The sequence below is a fragment of the Callithrix jacchus genome, chromosome 7 (assembly GCF_049354715.1).
Source record: "Callithrix jacchus isolate 240 chromosome 7, calJac240_pri, whole genome shotgun sequence".
Classification (NCBI taxonomy): domain Eukaryota; kingdom Metazoa; phylum Chordata; class Mammalia; order Primates; family Cebidae; genus Callithrix; species Callithrix jacchus.
The window spans coordinates 150,517,986-150,533,618 of record NC_133508.1 but is presented as its reverse complement, the minus strand read 5'-3'; the positions used below and the strand labels follow the sequence as shown (position 1 = coordinate 150,533,618).

At 35.8% G+C, this 15,633-nt stretch overlaps 1 protein-coding gene across 31 annotated transcripts in view; it reads left to right on the top strand.

The window, feature by feature from the left end:
* ST7L (suppression of tumorigenicity 7 like) overlaps positions 1-15,633 on the top strand; it is a 129,468-nt gene that overhangs the window by 48,676 nt on the left and 65,159 nt on the right. For 12 of the 31 annotated variants that reach the window (XM_078332762.1, XM_078332761.1, XM_078332765.1 and 9 more), the window contains 2 exons: positions 10,146-10,296; positions 14,812-14,904. The exons of 4 other annotated variants lie outside the window; for them this stretch is intronic. In XM_078332762.1, the coding sequence (XP_078188888.1) occupies positions 10,146-10,296; positions 14,812-14,904 (244 nt within the window). Of the gene's footprint in view, positions 1-9,458; positions 9,864-10,145; positions 10,297-10,652; positions 10,805-14,811; positions 14,905-15,633 lie in introns of those variants that run through there. 15 more of the 31 variants (XM_078332758.1, XM_078332756.1, XM_078332759.1 and 12 more) reach the window with 7 other exon arrangements.

Below are 15,633 nucleotides of genomic sequence, written 5' to 3'. Positions count from 1 at the left end.
TTATTTAGCTATGGCTTTGGTTCAATGGACTTTATTTTTAGTTGTCAAACACAAAAAAGGTTGTGTATCTTTCAGCTACTACATGAATTGTCAGTTTTATTTGCAGTAGAGAATGTTTCATATACCCTGAATATTCCACAGCATTCTGTTTCATTAATTCTGGTATCTCACACTTTTCTTATCCAGCCATCAAATAGTTTTATAGATACTGTCTTTTTTAATTGAGATAACTTACATACTATAATATTTACTTTTAAAGGATACAATTCAGGGGTTTTAGTATATTCACAAGGTTGTAAATTTATTACCACTATTTAATCCTGGAATCTTTTCCAGAAAGAAGTACCTGTTAGTAGTCCCTTGCAACCACTAATCTACTTTCTGTCTGTATGCATTTGCCTATTCTAGACTTTTCATATAAATTGAATCATATAATAGTGGCCTTTTGTGTCTGACTTCTTTTGCTTAGCATACTGTAGCATGCATCAGTTCTTCCTTCATTTTATGGCTGCATACGATTCCATTGTACCACATTTTGTTTATCCATTCATTAACTGATAGACATTTGGGTTGGCTTCACTTTTTGACTAGCATGAATAATGCTTTTATGAACATTGATGTACAAGTTTTTGTGTAAACATAGATTTTTCACTTCTCTTGAGTATACACCTTGAAGTGGAACTGATAGATTGTAGGTAATTCTGTTTAATTGTTTTGAGAAACAGCCAAACTGTTTTTCAAAATGACTGCATTATTTTACATTCTCTCAGCAATGTGTGAATTCTTGTTTCTCTACGCTTGTGTCAACACTTATTATTATGTCTTTTTGATTATAGTTATCCTAATGGGTGTGAAGTGATATTTTGTTACCGTTTTGTTTTGTGTTTCCTTAATGACTAATGATATTGAGCATCACTTTAATGTGTTTATTGGCTGTTTATATTTCTTCTTTGGACAGATATACGTTCAAGTTGTATATTTTTAAACTTTTATTTATATAGTCTTTTTTTTTTTTTTGAGACAGAGTCTTGCTCTGTTGCCAGTCTGGAGCGCAGTGGCACAATCTTGGCTCACTGCAACCTCTGCCTCCCGAGTTCAAGCCATTCTTCCACCTCAGCCTCCCGAATAGCTGGGACTACAGGTGCCTGCCATCACGCCTGGCTAATTTTTTGTATTTTTAATAGAGACAGGGTTTCACCATGTTGGCCAGGACGGCCTCAACCTCTTGACCTTGTGATCTGCCCACCTCGGCCTCCCAAAGTGCTAGGATTACAGGCGTGAGCCACCATGCCCGCCCCTATGTATGTATGTATGTATGTATGTATGTATAAGAGACAGTGTCTCCCTATGTTGCCTGGACTGGTCTTAAACTCCTGGGCTCAAGGAATCCTCCTGCCTCAGCCTCCCAAAGTGCTAGGATTACAGGCTTGAGTCACTGTGTGGCCTAAATTTGTTTTTGTTTTAAATTAAAAATATTCTATTTATCTGTTCATTATAAGGTATTCTTTAATATCATTATTACAATAGACCATTGACACCTTGATTAGTGTGATCCAAAACCATTGTGAATGTCCATATTTGAAAATACCACTATTACACGTATTTTCACCTATGAAATGTAAACATGAGAATGGGTCACAAACCTGGCTGAGACATGGATGCTGAAGGGGCTGCTAGATGTATTTATTAGGTATATCATTCACATGTATGCACAAGCCTCAAAGCACATTATTCAAATTTGTGCCTTAGCAAAATGATGGCTGCTATAAATCATGGATATTTAGAGCTCCCACAAAGAATAGAAATTATAAATGTTTGATCCATGATGTCAGTGATGTATTATAGATGTAACTATTCTTAGTATGACACTTCACACATCAGTTAGAATAATATTGTCCAGCTTTAAGATCTAACAATAACTTGCTGTATATTTTATTGAAGATTTTTAAAGTAAGCATACTGTAGCCAAATTCTTCTAAATATTATTTTATATTCAAATTTAAAATAATTACTATAAAAACCAAAATAACAGAATGGAAAGTCCCAAAACATCCACATATATACTGTCAATTGATTTTTGACAAAAGCATCAATGCAATTCAATGGGGGAGTGGAACTTCTTCAACAAATGATACTGGAACATCTGGACGTCTTAATGTGGTGGGGGAAATCATGAATATTTTCACATAGCATACACAAAAATTAATTTGAAATGTGTCATTGAGTGGCATAGCAGGAATAAAGAGAGGAAAGGAGGAGTGGCGTTGAATTCTGTGACCCAAACTCAGAGCACAGTGAAACCTCTGCCTTTCCCTTGGGCCAGCATCCCTTAGGCCATGTTGTACTGTGGCCTGAGTAGAAGAGTTGAGATATGAAATGCTTATTATATTGAGGTGTGGCTCTGTAGGATGATGTGGAAAGGAGTTTTCTTGTAGCAAATGCCCTCTCTAGCCTACTTTCCTTTTTCCCGTCAGTATAAGTCACTTTCCTTTGCTTCTGAAACTGGTAGGTAGTATTATGTTTTCACATGGCAGTTCTGTTTGTTTTCTATTTTGGAACTGTCTTTGGTCTCCCCCAATACATACCGATGTGGACTCTGCATTCAGCCTGCCTGTCCAATCTCATAGAATGTGCACTGAGAAAACTAATTGCAGAGATAAATTGGTTCTTTGTGTGCATGACTGATCAAGAGCAAAGTACCTTAATTTCAGATGCCTTCAGAGAGATTTTTCTTTAACCTCTGCTTTTAAGAGGAAGATTATGAAGCATTATCATTACTTCAGGTCAGAATTATATTGCTTTTGGTCAAAAGCTGTTGTAAGATTTACAAAGTAATAGAAAAAAGTAATCTAAAGATAAATTATAAAGATCAAAGCAGTTCAAAATTAAAGTAAATTTGAGTGTAAGCATAGATACGGCTTTAGAGTCATAAAAGAAACCACTAGACCATACATCATTATGTCTTTAACCATAGCTTCCAAAGGAGCCTTAATAATTATATTTTTAGTGAAAAGCAAGAGGCTAAACTCTCTTGCTTTACTCATTTGATGTATTGTTCATAGTTGAATACTAGTTAAAATTGTCCCAAGCAATTTCTCATTACACATAATAGGCTGATTTAAAGGTGATATAGCACATATTAGGTTCTAGCCTTGGTTTGTGTCATCAGCTGTATTTTATTTGCTGATAATTTCCAAATCTACGTCTTTTAACTTTGGCCTCTTTGTAGACTTAGTGTTTCCATTTAGTTGTGGAAATCCCATATGATAAGTACCTCAGATGCTTTAGTGTGTCTCACACTGAATATTTAAAATTTGATAAGTCTTTTCTTCAAACTGCCAAACTCCCCCTCTCTTTTTTTATTTCTAGATTTTTATTTATGGCTTTATTATCCTCTTCATTAACATTTACCTCTGCCATTTCCAAATTACCAACTCATACTATAACCATTGAAATGCTTTTTACATCTAGCCATCTATCCCATCCTGTCACTGACCATTGTTTGCCTTTATTACCCGTACTTAAAAAAATATATTATTATTATTAGAACAAAAGTAATAGGTACTTTTTAAAAATTCAGACTCTTCAGAAGTTTACAAAGTAGAAATCTCCTGTTCTTTCCCTCCCAATTCTACTTCTCTGAAGTAACTACCTGTTGCAGTTCAGTGTATATATTGGCAGACATTATCTATGCATTTCTAAACATGTAGAGATAGATATAGAAAGAATCTGAAGTACTTTACCATCTCTTGTGTGGACTATTAAAACAGATTCCTCACTGGTCTTTGTGCCATCAGCCCTTCTCCATTCCAGCTCTTGCCAGAGTAATCTACCTAAATAGCAAGTCTTACTCTGCTGAAAGACCTCTGCTTGTTCCCTATTGCCTACAGGATAAGTATTACACATATAAAAGCCCTTCATATTCTGGGCCAGTGTCTGTTTCCAGCCTTACTTCTTGCCAATTCTGCTTTGCTCATTTTTTCCAGTGTCACTGTTCCCTGGCTTGGTCATGCCTTATCATAGCTCACTGCCAGTGTCTACTCCACCTGGCAAGTTTCTACTCATTCTTTAAGACCCTGCTCATCTGTTGTCTCCTTTATAAGGAGTTTTTTCTAGTTTTCCCAAGAAGAGATAACAGCTTTCTCTTCTCCGTTCCTTCAGTACTTCAATCATATCTTTTTTTTTAATTGGTCTGTTTATATATTTCTCCCTTAGTTCCCTGTAAACAAAAGCAGAATGCTTGTCTTATCATTTTATGTCCAATACTCTGCCTAGCCTATATAGGCACTCAGTAAATACTGGAAAACAGATATGTCTGTAGTTTAGAACTACATTGCTTTAAGTCTATCTAAGTTTAAGAAAGTAGGCTGGACACAGTGGCTCACACCTTCAATCCCAGCAGTTTGGCCTAAAAGGCCAAGATAAGAGGATCAGTTAAGCCCAGGAGTTAGAAATCAGCCTAGGCAACACAGTGAAACCCTTTCTCTACAAAAAAAAAATTAAAAAGTCAGCAAAATGTGGTGGCGTGCACCTATAGTCCCAGCTACTAAGGAGGCTGAGATGGGAGGATTGCTTGAGCCCAGGAGGTCGAGGCTGCAGTGAGCTATGATCGTACCACTGCACTCCAGTCTGAGTGACAGAGTGCATTACCTGTGTCAAAAAAAGTAAAATTTTACCCATCATTTCTTGAATTTTTTTTTTTTTTTTTTTTTTTTTGAGGCAGAGTCTTGCTCTGCCAGGCTGGAATGTAGTGGTGCAATCTCAGCTCACTGTAACCTCCGCCTCCCGGGTTCAAGCAATTCTCTTGCCTCAGCCTCCCAAGTAGCTGGGACTACAGGAACGTACCACCATGCCCAGCTACCTTTTGTAGTTTTAGTAGAGACAGGGTTTCACCGTGTTGGCCAGGATGGTCTCCATCTCCTAACCTCATGATCCCACCCAACTTGGCCTCCCCCTTTTTTGACATTTTTAAGCCAGTTTACATAACTATTTTTACAAGTTTTGCTTAATAATACAATTTTTTTTTTACCTTTTAAGGATGACAGTGTGATTTCACCATGAGCATATTTACTATATTATGAAAAAACTCAGCTTTAAATGTAATGTCATACAACAATTTAAAATGTTAGACCGACTAGGAGCTGTGGCTCACACCTGTAATTCTAACATTTTGGGAGGCTGAAGCAGACACATTACCTGAGGTCAGGAATCCGAGACCAGCCTGGCCAACATGGTGAAACCCAATCTCTAATAAAAATAAAAAATTAGCCAGGAGTGATGGCGCGTGCCTGTAATCCCAGCTACTCAGGAGGCTGAGGCAGGAGAATCCCTTGAAACCCGGCAGGCAGCGTTTGCAGTGAGCTGAGATCACATCATTGCATTCCAGTCTGGGTGACAAGAGCAAAACCGTCTCAAAAAAAAAAAAAAAAGTTAGATCTGTGTAGAGACAGGAAGAGAGGTGCCAGGTGTATTGTGCATAGAAAAAGAAATCCAGACAAACATAAATCAGATTGTTGTCTTTTCTTTTCAGCAGGGACCGCAGACTCTTGAGGTTTAGCTGCCCTCCTGCCTCAGCCTCCTGAGTAGCTGGGACCGCAGGCATGTGCCACCATGCCCTGTCTTTAGTTTCTTTATTTTTTTATTCTCCAAACATATTACTTTCTACTACTTAGCTCTGTTACCTTCCTATTTTTGTACACTGAGCATATACTTTACTAAGCAGAAAAAAAAGACCAAAAAAATCATCGGTCAGTTTTAAATCTTTTATATTCTTCTTAGAGAAGTAAAGTCAGGATAGTAGAGTTTTTTGTTTTTATATTTGTTTAGTTTTAGTTTTCCCAGAGAGTTGAAATATATTTTTGGTAAAAACTAAAATATAAGTATTAATTTGAAGACATTTCAGCTGTATGTATCAGATTAACTCAGCTAATAAGTATTTTAATACTTGCTTTTAGTGTCATATGCTAGGCACCATAGTAGAATTTTTAGGATACGGTTTTTATAGTGTAATCAGTTACAGCCTATGCTGAGTAGCGGAAATTCCTGAGTAGCAGATTGGGAAGGAGATATATAATAATCTCTTTTTTTTTTTTTTTGAGACAGTCTTTCACTGTAGCCCAGGCTATAGTGCAGTGGCATGATCTTGGCTCACTGCAATCTCTGCTTCCTGGGTTCAAGCAATTCTCCTGCCTCAGCCTCCTGAGTAGCTGGGACTACAGGCATGCACCACCACACCCAGCTAATTTTTTTGCATTTTTAGTAGAGATAGGGTTTCACCATGTTGTCCAGGATGATCTCGATCTCCTGACCTCGTGATCTGCCTGCCTCGGCCTCCCAAAAAATAAATAATAATCTTATAATTTACTTAACATACATTTTCCTTAAATTGAAATTTTTGTCTTATATTTTGGGGATCACATTTCAGTGTCTAATCAGGAATTGAAAAATTGCTTTGTTTTAAAGTCAAATTGGAAAGGATATTTGCTTGTGGGTAGGACCACCAATAATAAATAATTATTTTCAATAAAAAAGAAGCTAGCATAAGGAAATTTTTTTTTTTTGAGACGGAGTTTCACTCTTGTTACCCAGGCTGGAGTGCAATGGTGTGATCTCGGCTCACCGCAACCTCCGCCTCCTGGGTTCAGGCAATTCTCCTGCCTCAGCCTCCTGAGTAGCTGGGATTACAGGCACGCGCCACCATGCCCAGCTAATTTTTCGTATTTTTAATAGAGACGGGGTTTCACCATGTTGACCAGGATGGTCTCGATCTCTTGACCTTGTGATCCACCCGCCTCGGCCTCCCAAAGTGCTGGGATTACAGGCGTGAGCCACCAGGCTGGAGTGCAGTGGTGCAATCTCAGCTCGCTGCAACCTCTACTTCCCAGGTTCAAGCAGTTCTCTGCTTCAGCCTTCCGAGTAACTGGGATTACAGGTACCTGCCACTATGCCCAACTAAGTTTTATATTTTGAGTAGAAACAGGGTTTCACCATCTTGGCCAGGCTGGTCTTGAACTCCTGACCTTGTGATCCAACTGCCTTGGCTCCCAAAGTGCTGGGATTACAGGTGTGAGCCACCGTGCCAGGCCAAGGAAGATTTTTAAAATGATTAAATAGCAAATATTTTAGAATGTAAAATCTTGAAGTATAATTTCCTAATAAGTATGCCATGTGTGTTTATTTACCACCTCAATTATCACTTACATTATTAAACAGTAAAAATTTAGGTATATAGTTGCTGTTTTAAAAAGTATTTTCTTGACACATCAAATTGATATTTTTTGTAATATAAGTTTTACTGAATAATTGTTAACTGTCTTTGCTTACATTTGATAAACGGTTGTGAATACACTGAATACTTAGCATGTTGGGGTTTAAGGCTTCTGAGTTCTAAAATTCATTGAAAATGATCTGGGATATTTTGTCTCTTATCTGAAAAGAAACAGAATTTTAATAGAAAGAACCTGGTTTAAGTATTATGCAGTTTTCTTCTGAAAACTCAATATTCTTTTTGTGATGGCAATTGCACTGTGATTGCCATATTTTCTTTACTTCCTATGGAAGAAGCTCTTATGCACTTGCAAAGAACATAAGGAGTCATGTCAGAGGTCAGCTATTTGAGTCCATTTTCCCACAGCCGCCTGGTGTGAGTGATCTTTTACTGTGTTTTAAAAAAATGGGCAAGGATTAGAGGGGATTAGAAAGAATATTACCCTCCTGAATATAGGCCCAAGGAACTAAGGGGAGAGAACCCAACCAGGCAGCAAATGGGCTTTGCTTGACCAGGACACAACCTCTGCTGCATTCCTTTAAGAAACTGAATGGGAAATGTTAAGTCCCCAAACTGGATTAGTAAATAATCTCATAGTTTGTGACATCTGCTAAAATAAATCGATGAGCAGACTACATTCTTAGACTTTGAGAAGAGAGCCAAAGGTATCAAGAGTAAGAGTAATTAAAGATGGGCATTAAACTTAGTAAGTGTTGGAAAGACACATTTTGTAAATGACAAAATTATTTTAGATATAATATGAGGAGTACATGTATATTGATTAAACAACTGAAGGCTTAAATTTTGAAACTGCTACAGCTTTTTGTTGTTAAGAGCCTTCCTGTCTTATTGCTCCTAGCAGTTTTACAAAGTGTTTCACAAATTCAGCTCTCTAATTTATGTTATCCCATTAGTTTGTATAACAACCTGAGGAACTAGAATTTGAAATGTGAGAATGTACCCTTTGAGACATCTCTGGAATTTTTTTTTATATTTTATGAGAGAAGTCAATATAGTTTGTATCTTATGACACAATTTGATATTAAATTGTTTGGAACCAAAGAGGTTATTTCAAACCTATTCTAGAAGGGCAAGTGCATTCTGGTCTCAGTCTTTGGAGATAGTATTTAGCTAACTAAATTTTTTTTTTAAAGATTTTGTTTTAAGTTGACTGGTAGGAAAGATGATGTACAAATAGTTAATTTTGTATCTTTCTACATATAATTAGTACATTTGATTGGTGTAATAACTGTGATTAGAATACTTTTGTTATAAATGATAATATTAGTACAAGTATTTTCATTAGGAGTTTAAGATAAAATTTTGGTTCATATCTGAAGAAAAATTGACAAACTATAACTTCTTTAAGAGGAGCATTAAATGCATCCTGCACTATGCGCTCTTGGTTGAATGCCTTTATTCAAGATGGCCCTGTGATTTGTTTATGTCCTCCTGTTGTTCTCCTCTCTCCCCAGTCTGTTTATCCACATTCTACCTATCTTTAAATATCAGCTCAAATGCCATCAAGTGGCTTATTTCTAGACCCTAAATCGTAATACTTCCTAAACATAGAGTTATCATAGGACCCAGGAATTCTACTCCATGGTATTTACCCAAGAGAAATGAAAACAAATATTCACTCTGAAACTGAGTGTTCATAACAACATTATTCATAATAGCCAAAAGCTGAAAACAACCAAATATCTGTCAGTTCATGAAGGGATAAACAGAACATATATACCATACATACAACGCAGTATTATTCAGCCATAAGAAGGAATGAGGCACAAGTACCAGTGCATGCTATAAACTGGGTGAACCATGAAAATATTATGCTAAGTGAAAGAAACCAGTCACAAAATGATTCTGTTTGTATGAAATATCCAGAATAGGCAAATTTATAGAGATATAAGATATGTTGGTAGTTGCTTAAGGGGTGTGGGGAATAGGGGAGAAGTAAGTTGTAACTAAAGGGTACAGGATTTTCTTTTGAAGTGACAAAAGCGTTCTAAAATTGACTTTGGCGATAGTTGGATATATCTCTGAATATACTAAAAATCCTTGAATTGTATGCTTTAAGTGGATGAATTCTAAGGCATGTTCTTTTACCTATAAAATGTAAGAGAAAAAAGAATTGAATGTTGCCACAAATATTGTTCCAAATTTGGATTTTGTAATTTTTTTTTTTTAGATGGAGTCTCACTGTCTCCTAGACTAGAGTACAGTGGCACAATCTCAGCTCACTGCAACCTTCACTTCCTGGCTTCTAGCAATTCTCCTGCCTCATCCTCCTGGGATTACAAGTGTGCGCCACCACGACTGGCTAATTTTGTGTTTTTAGTAGAGACGAGGTTTTATCCTGTTGCTCAGGCTGGTCTTGAACTCCTGACCTCGTGATCTGCCCACCTTGGCCTCCCAAAATGCTGGGATTATAGGCGTGAGCCACCGTTCCTGGCCTGGATTTTATAATTTTTATATTTAGTTCTTTCATTCAGTAGGAGATGGCTTAATTAAAAATTAAAAATAAAATTTAAAAATATATGTAATTTTTACATTTAATTCCTCTTTGGAAAAATAAATATTTGCTCTCACATTATCTCCTCAGCTTGAGTTTCCATTTTGTATTTAGCCAGGCCACACATATCCACTTATTACCTTATTTTTACCTATAGAAATATTCTAGTTTTTATAATTTGCATATAGAAGCATTTTATGCACATGTTATCAATAGAATCTTCATGTCATTTCAAATAGTTTTTTAAAAATCAGTTTGACTTTATAACATTTTGAATCTACATTTTTGTGGGTGTTTGAATTTAACACAATTTAATTTTTCTTTTTTCTGTTGTGTGTATATGTGCGTATGTTACTCTTTCAGTATTTATTAGAGATGAAAAGTTTAATTTTACCTCCAGAACACATTCTGAAACGGGGTGATAGTGAAGCAATTGCTTATGCTTTCTCTCATCTTCAGCACTGGAAGCGAATAGAAGGTGCTCTTAATCTGTTACAGTGTACATGGGAAGGCAGTAAGTATTCTTTTTCAAAAGTAACATTAATCTCTCTTAACTATTCATTGCATTCACAGGCAGTCTTTTTAAATGAGATTGTCTGGTTTCCATTAAGCTTTGTTGGTCAGATTGATTTTGAATGGAAATCAGTGGTGATATATTTGGTTTATTGGTGGAAATGCATAATGTTATATTGATCCCACAAAAGCAGAATGAGAAACTGTTATGGTATTCTGCTATATGTTCATTCAAGTTACGTATTTGTAAGGAAAGAAAAGGAAAAGTTGGCCCTTTGACTTACAAGCTTTTAAATGTGGTTGAACTATTCTAATATTTTAAAAATTGGTCTTTTTTTTGTTTTGTTTTCTTTTCAGATGTATATGACATGGAACTATTTTTTTCATAACTAATATCAACCTATTTTTTATTTTATTGTAAAATATGTAAAATTTACAGTTTTAACTATTTTAAGTGTATAGTTCAATGTCATTATGTACATTCACAGTGTTGTACAAACATCACCATTATCCATGTACAGAACTTTTTCATTATCTCAAACTGAAATTCTAAGCCCACTAAATAATAACTCCCCAGTCTCACCTCCTTCTAGCCCTTGGCAGCCACCATTCTACTTTGTCTATATGAGTTTGACTAGGTACCTTATGTAAGTGGAATTATATAATTTTTGTTCTTTTTTTTCTGGCCTTTTTCACTTAGCATGATATCTTTGAGATTCATTCATATTGTGTCACAATTTCATTTTTAAGTCTCAATAATTTGTTGTATGTATATACCACATTCTGTTTATCTATTCATCTGTTAATGAACAGATATCCATTAAACTTGAGTTGTTTTTACCTTTTGGCTATTGTGAATAATGCTGCTACAAATATTGGTGTATCTGTTTGATTTCCTGCTTTGAGTTCTTTTGGATATATACCCAGAAATGGAATTGCTGGATCGTAAAATTCTATGTTTAATTTTTTAAGGAAGCTCAGTAGTATTTTTCTTCATAGCAGCTGCACCATTTTACATTCCCAACCAGCAAGGCAGAAAAGTTCCAATTTCTTCACGTCCTTGCCAACACTTGTTATTTTCTGTGTTTTTTCTTTTTTTAAATAATAGCTATCATAATGGATGTGAAGTAGAATCTCATTGTGGTGGTGTTTTCCATTTCCCTGATGATAAGTGATGTTGAACATCTTTTCATGTGTTTATTGGCCATTCATAAATCTTCTTTGGATAATAAATTGGATTGTTTTAAACTAATTACTGGATCTCTTAATTGTTGCTTCTTATAACCACTAAGAAAGTAAAGAAGGTTAATTAAAACATTTTACCAGTTGGATTCACATAATTATTTTGAAAAGTACACCATAGCTATCAATAAAAATTCAAAAATAAATTCAGTTCTTATTCACTAAAATTGATTAACGCCCCCCTCAATTCCCTAACTTTACTCTGAGGTACCTTGGATATTGCAGCAGTTTACAAGAGTGCTGTTGAACATTTTAAATTTTCAGTGGAAACACAATAATACAATATTCAAGGCTAGGTACGGTGGCTCATGCCTGAAATTTCAGCACTTTGGGAAGCTGAGACCTCCCAAAAGGTTGAGGCTCTAGTGAGCCTCCAGCTTGGGTGATAGAGTAAGAACTTGTCTCAAAAATAATGATAATAATAATTTGACATCTGTCATATATCACTTAAACTATTAGCTCCAGACAGTTCACAGTTTCAACATTAGATCACTCTCTATTCCTTTCAATATTATTATATCTTTGCAAAACTGGAGTTTTGTTAGTTGCTGTGATTAAAACAAGTACCACACAAAAATCAGTGTGAAATAGGAAATGAGGATGGTAGTGTCCAATGTGATTCCAAGTTTTAGAAGTTGTGCAGTGTCCAATAGGCTCATACCTGTATTTCATTAGTAAGAAATTATGGTCATTTAAAAATGAAATCAGAAAATTGATTTATTGACTTTTTTCTTTCAATTTATGTATACTATTTTCCAAATAGCTGCTAAATTATTAGAACATAAATTTTTTAAGTTGTTTGGACACACTATTAACAAGTAAAATTGTCTTCATGTATTCTTGAACCAATTTGGTAACCTCTGCATTAACCATTTGCTAAAGGCCAGACACTCTGCTTGACAATGACAATAATACAACAGATGAGCCAAGTGTGGTGACTCACATCTGTAGTTCCACTAGGGAGGCTCAAGTGGGAGGATCACTTGAGACCAGGAATTTGAGACCAACCTGGGCAACATACAAGACTCTTGCTCATATATATATGTATACACACACACACACACACACACACACACACACACACACAGATATGTATTTGTTTTTAAAGAAAATATTCATAAAATTGGGATTGTATATTTGAGAAACTGAATGTCTTTGAGTAATTCAACTTACTTTTGCTTTTTCTCCAGTAGTCCATAAGCTTCTGAAAAGCAGATATTCTGTCTCATTCATTTTGTATGTGTCTTCACTGCCTGGCACATTCTGCTTGGCAAATAGGTTTTCAATAAGTGCATGATTTTATTTAATTTTATTACTTTTTATGTGGAGATGGGATCTTGCTATGTTGCTCAGGCTGGTCTTTGAACTCCTGGCCTCAAGCAGTCCTTCCACCTTGGCCTCCCAAAGGAGCAGGGATTAGAGGCATGAGCCATAGTGCCCAACCATATGATTTATACTGTATTTCATGAATCATGATCAGTTATTTATTAGTGTTATCACTAAATTGCTCTGTGACTTTGGACAAATAACTGTGGTAAAATAAAGTCTAAATTATGACAAAAGTTTATAGAGCCAAACACAAAAGGAAAAACAAAAACCTTATCACAATTTTGATGACTACAGCAGGCCCTCAAGTAATGTCGTTTCATTCAACATTATTTCATTATAATGTTGATAAGAAAAAACAGAAGCAAAAAACCCAGATTCCCAGCCAGGGCCACTGTCTGTATAAAGTTTGCAAGGTATTCCCATGTCTGTGTGGGTTTCCTCTTACATCTCAAAGGTGTCCACATTCAGTTAACTGGTGTGTCTAAATTGTCTCAGTATGAGTGAGTGTGGGGGTGTGTGTGAGTGGTATACTGGAATGGTATCCTGTCCATTCCAGTGGGGCCGCCAGGATAGGCTCTAGGCATGCTTGACCCTGAACTAAAATAATTGGGTAAATAATGGTCCTGTTTTTATGAATCTTTCTTAAATGTATGTATAGCTCACATTTATTTCAATGTTTAATAAGTGTTTTGGATCTTTATTTAGAAGTTTGGTGATGTTTTGTGACCAAGAAACTTAACTCTTGTTTATATCAATTAGCCTATGGTAAAATGGGTTTTATTATATGACATTTTGCTTAAAGTCACAGTTTCCAAGAAACTATCTAAAACGTTAAGGATTTATGTACTTAGCTAATGGAATAGATCAATAAGGATTTCTTCTTTAACAAATCTACAAGAGGAGTTGGTGATAATCTAGATTGGGGTGGGCAAACTTTTTCCATAAGGTGCTAAATAGTAACTATTTTAGACTTTGTGGGGCATACAGTCTGGTTTTTTTTTTTTGAGAGGGATGCTGGGCATACAGTCTTTTACACAGCTATTCAATTCTTATAACATTAAAGCAGCCTTAGGCAATATGTAAATGAATGGCATAACTGGTTCCAATAAAATTTTATTTACAAAAACAGATGGTGGGCCAGACCTGGCCAAAGGGCCATACTTTGGTGACCTGGATCTAGATTAAGATCTGCTCATAGAAAGCTTTGGTGAGGCTGGGTGTGGTGGTTCATGCTTATAATCCCAGTACTTTGGGAGGCCAAGGTGGGAGGATCACCTGAGGTCAGGAGTTCAAGACCAGCTTGGCTAACATGGTGAAACACTGTTTCTACTAAAAATACAAAAATTTAGCCGGGCTTGGTGGCACGCACCTGTAATCCCAGCTACTTGGGTGGCTAAGGAAAGAAAAACACTTGAACCTGGGAGGCAGAGGTTGCAGTGAGCCAAGAACACACCATTGCACTCTGGCTTGGGCAACAAGAGCAAAACTCCATCTCAAAAAAAAAAGCTTTAGTGAAACTCATGTGTGAAGTTAGGAGCCATTGAAAACTATTTTAGGTTGCCAATAGTAATGTCTAAACAGTTATACACATTGCAGTCATATGAAGATTTCTGTAAGAAGCAGAATTATTCATTCTGCTTTGGAATTATGAGTTGTGTTTGTAATGAGGAGACTGAAGCAAAGAAGGACCCAGCCAGTTTCATCTACTATTCCCTGTGGTTTTACTCTACCCAGACTAGGCTATTCACTACTATCTAAATCTTATCCTTCCCCTTATTTATTATTTTGCTCACTTTGTTTCTTGTATCTAAGACGTCTCACTAAAAAATAAAATAGTATGTGAAATTTTTATATGAATTTCCAAATCTCCAGAATAGCTTTGATCTATAGTATAGGATGGCAAATAAGACAGACTTGAGTATCAACACATGCTTTTTTTTCTCAGCTTTTAGAATGATTCCACACCCATTAGAGAAAGGACATCTATTTTACCCTTATCCTAGCTGCACAGAGACGGCTGATAGAGAGCTATTACCTCGTAAGTAAATATTTTAGTTTTCCTAAACTTAAAAATAGTTTTAAGTTTAGATTGTTTATCATGGTGTTCTCCATTTTAAAAGTACCTTTGGTTGAAATTCAAGACACTGTTTAAATACTATTTTAGCCACTTCTGGACATAGTTGTATAATTTAGTTTATTGAGCAAAAACACGTGTTAGATGCAACAAAGGACACCAAGGTTAAAGATACTAAAAAGAACTGTCGTCTTACAAACCTTGAGAAAAGAAACAATGCCAATCCTTCACAAACTTTATGGTACCAAAAAAACTATAAAACAACAGCCCTTATGAATATAGACACAAACATCTTTAACAAAATATTAGCAAACTGAATCCAGCAACATATAGAAAGGCTCATATACCATGACCAAATGGGACTTATCTCACAAATGCAAGTTTGAGTTAATATCTGAAAATGTAATGTACCGTGTTAATAGAATAAAGCACAATAGATCCAGGAAAAAAGCATTTGACAAAATCTGGCTCTCATTCAAGATAAATAGAAAAACTCTCAACAAACTACAAATTGAAGGGGACTTTCTCAACCTGATTTAAAAAAAAAAATCTCTGAAAAACGCACCGTTAACATATTTAATGGTGAAAGACTGAATGCTTTCCCCCTAAAATCAGGAATAAGGCAAGGATATCTGTTGTCACCACGTCTATTCAATATTGTACTAGAGGTTCTAGCTGGTGTTACCAGGCAAG